We start from the raw sequence: 9,610 nt of genomic DNA on the forward strand, positions 1-9,610 counted from the left end.
TAGTTCAATTTGGTAGAGTTCTGAGTTGTTTAGAGCTGGTTACAAGCAGTTGAGAGCTGGAATTCTGAGTTGTTTAGAGCTGGATACAAGCAGTTTAAGTTCTAGGGTTAACTGAGTCCTAGGCCGTAGATTAATTAATTGTGTGCATCGGTAGAGGGGGCATGGGGCAAAATTTTTAAGAGACCTAATTAAAGTATTCAAATAACTCCTAAAAACTATTCTAACATAGAATAACAAATCCAATCAAATATTAGAAAATAAAATATTAGAAATCGTTTTTTCAGCTTTTTACAGCTTTCAGCCTGCTTTTGGTGGTTTCTCACTTTTTTATAGCTTTTTGCTTTCACCCAAGGTCTATATAAAGTTTGGGCTCAGTTCTAAGCAGTCACAATTGCTCTCTCTACAAATTGCACCCTCCCCTGTTCTCTCTTTGCAAAATTCGCCCTCTTCCTAGCCATCCTCCTACTATCCAACTTGATGATTGCTGGAATTTCTGCTTCAGCCTACCTTTCTTCCTTTCGAGTGCCCAAGACGAGTCACGGGGCAAGTATTCTTCGCATTTGTCACTTTTATCAATCACTACACTTTCTTTTATGCACTGTTCTTCTGCATTCAATTCCGGTTTTTGTCTTTCAGGCTACTGGAAAGTGTCTAAAACTGATATTATTTACACTGAACATGTTCCCTTCGATTTCCAAAGGTTCTAACCTCGTTTAGGTTAAAAAAGTTAACTACTTCTGTGTGGGCTATGTGTTCCAGAGTCTAAGGTTTCTATAGTAACCCTAACGGATAGAATCTGAGTTTCCTAGATAAGTGGGACCAAGACCATTTATAGGGGGCAATTTCAACATGGTTGAAATGCCCTTAGACAAAAGGGGTGATAGGGTAGGTGGTATCCACTCCCTAGAGAGAGCAGCTTGGTATGCCTTCCTTTTTCAGTACAGTGGCAGGGATGCTTGGCACGATGATGCTTTTCACACTCAGCAACATTCTCTACTGTTTTCTTGGTTGAATAGGAGATTGTACTATCCATGCATGGATTGATAGATTTTATTTGGATGATTCGGCTCTTGACAGAGGTGGTACTGTTAGCATTGCAGTTGGGGTGTCCACTTCGGATCATTTTTTAGTGATTCTGATGGTTTCAAATCCTCATGTGAGGGGCCGCTCTGCCAGTGTTAGGATTCCAGATGCCTTTTATGCAGAGGAGGGCCTTACAGAGACAGTGTTGAGGGCCTGGGTACCTCTTATGTAGGATGGGCAGCTTTCTCCGTCAGACTTAGCTGCAGCCCTCTCTGGTATTAGCGACTTTTATCTTTCAGTTGCTCGTATCAGGAGGGGTGAGATCCTCAGGTGTGAGATAGGTCTCCGTCAACAGTTGGCTGTTTTCTAGAGGGAGGAGTAGAAGTGTCACCACAATGTAAATATCCTAAGTCAAAGTACAATTGACCATTTATTTGATCATAATTAAAGAGTTTTATATGTGTTAATTATGGTCAAAGAGTTCTTTTAATGGTCAAAGGATTGACTACGGTCAAAGATACTTGACTCTAGTCAAGTAAAACTGACCTCGGTCAAGGAGACTTGGTTTATTACCAAGAGGGTTAACTACGGTTAACCAGAGAACTACAGAGCTGACTACGGTCAAAGAGTGTTGACTTTGGTCAACGAGACTTGGCATGCGCCAAGAGGGTTAACCACGGTTAACCAAGATGTGCCAACTTCGGTTGGAGAGTTGTGCCAACTTCGGTTGGAGAGACTTGGCTATAATTAAGGCGCCTCGACCCTTGGTCAAAGCTCCTTAATTATGATCAAGAGTGTTGACTCTGGTCAACTAGAGAATAAATATATATTTTTATATTTGTTTAGGTGTGCACATGTATTCAGTGAGGACGCCCACCGTGACTAGAATTAGTCCACAGTGTGTTATTTGCATGCAAAGCGCTAACAATTAATGGGTGCCATGGTGGTATGCTTTAGTTAATTATTGCAGGTATTAGGAAGAGTTATTTTCCTAAGCGCTATGGGAGCCTAACAAGCATCTAGGAGGCGGTTCGTGTGACCAAGTGCTTTGAAGACTCCAGAATGGCCCCTAGTGGCATGTAATATAACCTAGTCTAGATTTTAGACAAGTGGCATGTTGCCAATTTGAAATGAGCTTGAAGCTCATGTAATGAATCATTCACGTTGGATTTTGTATCAGGCAGCTCTACGCTGAACTCTTGTAACAGATTCTCTCTTCAAGAAATAAAATACCTTGGGGGGGGGGGGGTCCAGTCCAACATGTTGTCCTGGGCCCTAGCTGTGTGTAGAGAGAGAGAGAGAGAGAGAGAGAGAGAGAGAGAGAGATCTTATGAGAGTTTTTCTACAGATATTTACGAGCGTGAAGTTCCACGAGAAAGCTAGTATTACATTACGGGTAGTATTTCATTGGTATCAGAGCAAGGTCTGCTCTTTTTCTCAAAGGAGCACGGTTCGAGATTGCAAGAGTGGATTGGTGTACTTTGACAGCCCATGAAGGCCACAAAGCGCTTGACGGAGATAATATCTGGGTCGCATAATTTATGTGTGTACGCCGTACACGTGCGACGCAGAACAGGCTGAGAGTATCGTGAAGGTTGACGTAAACCATGAGGTAGTGCAAGGATTAACCTTGTTGGCGAGTGACAAAATTCTCTGCCAAGGTCGGTGTACTTGTGAAATTGTGTGCGATTCCTCAAACATGGCGATAAGGAATGTGCATACAACGGATGGCTGAACGAATGCCTTTCCATGACAAGCGATGCCCTGAAGAAGTCATGCGCTAGGCGGCCCGACCAAATCTTGCAAATTGTTTGACGGGAAACAGCGTCGAAGATATCTTCACGCGGGCACATTCCGTTGTCAAACGGAAGAATTTCCAACGGGATTTGTGTGTATCTCAAAGAGGTGGTCTCGACTCTCCAGAATCTAGGAGGCGGTTCGTGTGATCAAGTGCTTTGAAGACTCCGGAATGGCCCTTAGTGGCATGTAATAGGACTTAGTCTAGATTTTAGACAAGTGGCATGTTGCCAATTTGAAATGAGCTTGAAGCTCTTGTAACGAATCATTCACGTTGGATTTTGTATCAGGCAGCTCTACGTTGAACTCTTGTAACAGATTCTCTCTTCAAGAAATAAAATACCTTGGGGGGGGTCCAACCCAACATGTTGTCCTGGGCCCTAGCTGTGTGGAGAGAGAGAGAGAGAGAGAGAGAGAGAGAGAGAGAGAGAGAGAGAGCTCTTATGAGAGTTTTTCTACAGATATTTACGAGCGTGAAGTTCCACAAGAAAGCTAGTATTACATTATGGGTAGTATTTCAAGAAGAGGCCTACAGATTCTTGGATTCAGGAGCACCTTGCTGCAGCAAGGGCCCAGTAGCAATCACTTTTAGATCAGAGAGCAAAGTATGTCTTTCATCAGAGAGTCATTTTGAACTCAGACGAGAGGTAGGATCAACAAGCAATTCTTCTCTACTCATGGCCCTAGACATAGTAGGGGGAGCGTCTCATAGCTTGTTGATTCAGGCGGAGTTCTTCAGACACATTGAGATGCCGTCTTGCAGGTTGCCACCAATTTCTATGCGTCCCTTCTTACAACGGGTCTTGACACTCAGGCCACAAATGCTGCTAGAGTGGTTATTTGGCGACACTTACCTGGGTTGGTGAGTGGGGATATGACTGTCTCACTTGATGCATTCTTCACCAACGTAGAGTTCAAGACTGCTCTCTTTGTCCTTCACAAGGACAAGTGTCCTGGTTGAGATGGACTTACCTCTTTATTTTTTATTACTTTTTGGGATTAGATTGGGGATCACATTACTTCATCCTTGCAAGGTGTATGAGAGTCGGGTGAGATGCGAGACTTACTTATGGAGGGCATCATTCATTTAATTTCGAAAGGGGGTTGTAAGACTTTAGTCTCTCAGTGGAGACCGATTACCTTGCTGGGTATCTTATATAAAATCTTAGCTAAGGCTATTAGCTTGCGTTTACAACCCTTTCTTCCAGATCTTATCCATGATACGTAGACGGGATTTGTGCATGGCAGGAGCATCTTTGACAGCCCTAAACCTCCTCTCTGTGTGCTGGCTCAATACTCCCTCCACACCTTGGGTTGGGTCTCCAGCCAACCATGCTCTGATAAGTGCAGTAGAACTGAACGGGAATGAAGAGAGAGAGAGAGAGGGAGAGAGAGAGAGAGAGAGAGAGAGCATCACACACACCAAATAGGAAAGGAGAGAGAGAGAGAGAGAGAGAGAGAGAGAGAGAGAGAGAGAGAGAGCTGCAAGTGATATCAGGAAACCCCCCAAAGTGGTAGGGAAAACCTCTGCTATAGATAGGATGAACTGCTCTACTGCTGAGATGCACAAAGCTGCTCAAGAGGCACCACTCTGAGATGCCAAGCACAAATGAGCGGGGGCCTATATATCGCCCCAGCCCTTCCCATGGTGACAGTCAGCATACTAGGGGGCTGACCAGCTTGCAATGTGGGCCGACCCTCCTGCTCTACAAAAGGGCCTGCTAGGCAGAACTACAAGGGGCTGATCCCCTGCCCTCCAGCCTGACTACAAAGGCTCTAGGGCTGGCTGCCTCATGTCCACCACAAGGTCTGCACCCAGCCCTACATAATGGGGTTGTTCCCCCTCCCTATGCCCTGACCAGCAGGTCGGTCCACCTCAGCCTATAAAGGGCCTATAGGGACTGGGGCTGCAGCTTACACCTGGCCACGAAGGCCTCCCAGGATGTCTCGCAGGGTGTGCCTCCATGAGGGCTGCCATGAGACAGCATATGGTCCAACAAGGGGCCAGGATGGCCACACAACCCACCTGCATGTCTGCCCTAGACTTCCCTCACGGAGGCGGGCACACCCACAAGCAAAGGCCCTCTCTCTGAACCCTAACCTAACCTCTCTTTGGGCGGGCACACCCACAACAAAGGCCCTTTCTCTCTATGGTGACATCAGGAGATGTTGACCTTCAACATCTACTACCTACTACCTTGATCATGATGTTTTGGTGTTGTATTGACCATCACTATGTATCAGAATCCAGATGACTCTTGTCCCTGGACGCTTTAATGAATGGTGACTCTAAAATCAATGCAAATCTAAAGTTGAAAGTTTTGTAGCTCTTTGTCAATTAAATGTGTACAATGTATATTTTCCTGTTTTTTTTTTTTAAATTTAGGGTCACGTATGATTCAGCCCTAGGGGCCGAACCATACTCCAATCATACTCCTGTATATGTATGCCGGATGCGTATGGTACATATGGGAACAACTATGGAGCAAATTTGCAGATTTGCACAGCGGATGTGTATGGCTTGTGCTGTACGGACGACTAGCGTACATATACTTGTATGCAGACGAATATGTACGGATGGCAAATTTGTACTAACACTAGTTGTGGATGCCGTGATATAGGTGGCTTTGTTCTCACACCTTCCAGGTCCAAGGCCTCGCTCTAGGCAACCTTTGCTGATGGAGTTTTGGAGGCTTGGACTGTGGAACTACCTAGAGAGTCCGGACGCCCATCGCTTTACTCTAGAGATGACGATGATGATCTTGCAGCCCGGAAGGAGGTTCTATTGGTGTGGTCGGTTCCTACTCTCAACCTTTTTGGGGCTTTCACTTTGCTCCACGGACAAGGGGAAGTGGACCCGTCTATGTTCGATTGCATGATGGTAGAGCAAATGTATTGCATGATGGAGGCGTGGATGGGTCCTCAGGGGATTGATTTATGGCTTATCCACAGTGATTCAGCTACATTCCAGCTTTGCTTTTCCACGGATAGGTTGAGCACAGGTATGGCCGTGGGAGTGATTCGGTTGGGATCAAAGGAGCAGCTCATTCAGGCTACTTACTGGACGCTTTGGCAGTATGCTTACAGTTTCGGGACAGACGTCTCCTTCATAGTGCAGTGGGCCTTGAAGGTAGGCGTAGAGTCTGTCATGCCCTTGGTACAATGTCGCTCAAAATATGGACTATTCTCCCTCCAAGCCTCCCTCGAAATCACAGAAATCCGAGGTGGTGGTGCAGGTTCCCACTCATAGGCGAGCTGTGTTTTCTCTCTCCTCCCCATCATAGTGAGCTGGAAGGTGCACAGTCTCCATGAGCAGCCTTTCTTGAAAATTGAAAAAAGAAATTTGAGGTTGGAAGCAGAGGCCAGCTTCAGCTCTAGCAAAACTGAGAAGAAAAGGGTAGGAGGGTAGGGGAGGGGTGACGGCGTCCTTTGTATACTATGTACTTCGCTTCGAGCTTCCTTTTCTTTTCAGGGATTCTTTCTTGTATTTAACTCGCATGTGTTTGAGATCCACTTTCTATAAACAATGCACCCTACAAAGCCATACTTTTTTGTCAATGCAGCTGGCCTTGCATTGGCATCATGATACTTGACAATAATAGTCTTTTACCTAGCCTCATTGTTCCCACCTTGTCATGCTTTCTCAATCTGTCTCTCATTAACCCCAAACTTATCTTTCCTTGGCTTCTTTCGTGTTGCCCAGTGGACTGATTACATGAGTTGTATCCACATATTTGAGATTGAAGGGTTTTCCCTCTCTTCTCTCTTTTCCCCTTGGAGGTTCCTTGGATCACCACTATGTGCTTGTGTTTTCAGATTAGCTTCCTTCATGAAGATGGCTATTCCTTGTGGACATCCATCATAGAATCTAGCATAGCCTCTATTTTCTTGGTTTTCTCCATTGTCTTCTCTGGTGTGAGGTGACTTCTGGATTGTTTTCTCTGGTTCTCTAGGTTTTCGAGTTCGCTTTTCAAAACCTCATTCCCAGCCTTTAGCACGAGGGATCATCCCCCTTTCTGTCCTGCGTCTTTGTACCTTTATAGTTCAGCTTCTAATGTTTTCAGCTTGTCTTAGCATTCTTCTTCATGTTTCAAAGTTTCAGTTGATCTTTTGTTCTTAACATGCCAAATTTTGTCTTTCTCCATTCCTGTCCTTGTAAGAATGTCTGCACACGTTTCTTAGTTTGTTGCATGTTCACCAGCTTTTGTTTTATGTTAGGTTGACATCTATGTGTATCGCTGCATGGTATTCAGTTCCTGGTGCGTCCCTTGTCCTTTGGGGTCCTTGTTTTAAAGACACAATGGCTTGAATTGCATCTTTCAGTGGATACATCCTGTGAACTGGACACTCCATGATTGGGGAAATCATATGTGATTACTCCATCCCATGTGGTCCCATAACAGTTGATAACGCCTCAGAATTTTTAGTGTGTGTGTGTGTGTATGTGCACGCGTGCGTGCGTGGTGTTCAGTTTCGTGCGCCCACACTTTGATATCCCATGGAAGAGCTCCGATCTCCTGAGGATTCTTGACCTCTAGCATGGCTGTTTTTATCCATAGGTGTACCTTTTCTAAACATGTTATACTATTTGAGCATGTTACATGGGATGTTATCAAAAGGATGATGTTACTTTCAGTAATTTATATACCTGTTGTTTTGATTTAGAATCTGTGCTTCCTCTCCTTCCAGACTTTTGAGGAGGCTGATACAAAACAAGACGGGAAGATTGACAAAGATGAGTGGAGGGTCCTGGTTTTACAGCACCCTTCTCTTTTGAAGAACATGACTCTTCAATATCTGAAGTAAGATACTGTCTCATTTACTCGTATGAGGTTTATTTTCATACCTTTTTCTGGCTGCTCCTGTTTTGGTGGTATTGTCACTTGGAAAGTTGTATAGGTTATTATGAGGGTCTCTATTGAAAATAGAATGATTTCTTTCTTTGAATTATTCTTATGGTCATGGAGATTACAGCTAGGATACATAAAATATGTGAGCTTTCTTCAATAGTTCAATTAAAATTGATCCTGCATTTGGTCTTACAAGATGTTGATATAGCCCTCGTCTTTTTTCCCAGGGACATCACAACCACCTTTCCAAGCTTTGTGTTCCACTCTCAAGTTGAGGACACTTGAGAAAAAATGTGGCAATTTTATTCATTTCTGATCAATTACAATCTGCTCTTTATTGTAGTGGGTTGGCATTATATGTTTGAAGCAAGGTGGACACATTGAAAAATTTTCCCTTGTAAAGTTTGTGCATATGTTTGTAGTGTAGCTAGATTCTGAGGAAATTGCGAGTAAAGGCCAAGTGTTTTACATAGATCATTTTTGAGTGACAAGTGTTACGTCCAAGTAGCAATTTGGAAATATGGACAACAAGATGCCCGACCTAGGGGTTTTTTCTTGTCATGGAGGGGATTATGTGCAAACCATCGATGGACATTGGATTACCTGCGGAATAGTTGTTTGTCAAGCACTTTGACCAAAAGGGTTGATCTATGACCTTTCCTAATTCATCAACGGCCGTTGGATTATTTGTGGAAGAGTTGTTTGTCAACCACTTTGACCAAAAGGGGTTGACCTATTACCTTGCCTAAAGTCATGTGACCATGCTTGACAATAGTGGAGTTGGTTTTGTAGAATACCAAGATATTGTTGGAAGTGAAGTTGAATTTGGCAAGGGAGTGTTTGGTGAAATATATGCAGCTTGTTCTTGTGTCAACACAAACAAGATCAATCTCATCACCATGGAGAACTCTATGAATTTGCCAATTTGTTTTTCCACCACTGTCGTGAAATCCTTTAATAAATTGTGTATATCAGATTTTTCTTAAGAAAATATATCCAGAGCTTTTTCCAATGATCAGCAACGAACGTAATAAAGTATAATGCTTCACCTATTGAGTGTGTTATGTCAGAATGAATGATCTAGAGAACATGTGAGCACCTCGATCGTGATGTTGGAGATGGTTGCTTATGCTACTTTTCCATGCATGCTCCATATGAATAAAATAATCATTAGTGAAGGTATATAAGTATAATGCTTTAGCCATTGAGTGGGTAGAAGCATGGCTATATATGTCAAATGAATGATATGGAGAACATTTGAGCTCCTAGACCCTCATGTTGGAAATGGTTGCTTGTGTTTACTCCACCACTGTCGTGAAATCCTTTAATAAATTGTGTATATCATATTTTTCTTAAGAAAATATAACTGGATCTTTTTCGAATAATCAACGAGCGTAATAAAGTATAATGCTTTACTTGTTGAGTGCGCTATGTGAGAATGAATGATCTAGAGACATGTGAGCACCTCGATCGCGATGTTGGAGATGGTTGCTTATGCTACTTTTGCATGCATGACTCCTTATGAATAAAATAATCATTAGTGAAGGTATTTAAGTATAATGCTTTAGCCATTGAGTGGGTAGAAGCATGGTTGTGTATGTCAAATGAATGATACGGAGAACATTTGAGCTCCTAGACCTTCATATTGGAAATGGTTGCTTGTGTTTACTTTTTCAAGCAGCATGGTTCACAAACATCTTTTTGAGAATAAACCTATGGAAGACCTTGTATCGTGCTTGGACCTTTTCAATGATATTAGGCTCTTGAATTTTAGGTGTCTAAACCTCTTACGTCAGCATAGATGTGCATCTTGATCCTAATGATCAGCCACAAGATTGTTTTGACTTTTGATGATAGCATGAACATCCTAGCAATTTTGGTACCATTAAAAAAATGGAGCAGAGAACTAAAAACAACTTTTATATCATTATTTATCATTT

General features: G+C 43.1%; 1 protein-coding gene across 5 annotated transcripts in view; it reads left to right on the plus strand.

Annotated features, from left to right (window-relative positions):
• LOC147900317 (calcineurin B-like protein 3) overlaps positions 1-8,653 on the plus strand; it is a 111,902-nt gene extending 103,249 nt beyond the window's left edge. For 3 of the 5 annotated variants that reach the window (XM_087377262.1, XM_087377261.1, XM_087377263.1), the window contains 2 exons: positions 7,510-7,622; positions 7,898-8,649. In XM_087377262.1, the coding sequence (XP_087233388.1) occupies positions 7,510-7,622; positions 7,898-7,955 (171 nt within the window). In that variant the 3' untranslated portion in view covers positions 7,956-8,649. Of the gene's footprint in view, positions 1-7,509; positions 7,623-7,897 lie in introns of all 5 variants that reach the window. The other 2 variants (XM_087377265.1, XM_087377264.1) reach the window with 2 other exon arrangements.
• The last annotated feature ends 957 nt before the right edge of the window (positions 8,654-9,610 follow it).

The sequence above is a fragment of the Dipteris shenzhenensis genome, chromosome 7 (genome assembly GCF_047967505.1).
Source record: "Dipteris shenzhenensis isolate YYH24624 ecotype China chromosome 7, Dip_SZ_1.0, whole genome shotgun sequence".
Taxonomy (NCBI): Eukaryota; Viridiplantae; Streptophyta; class Polypodiopsida; order Gleicheniales; family Dipteridaceae; genus Dipteris; species Dipteris shenzhenensis.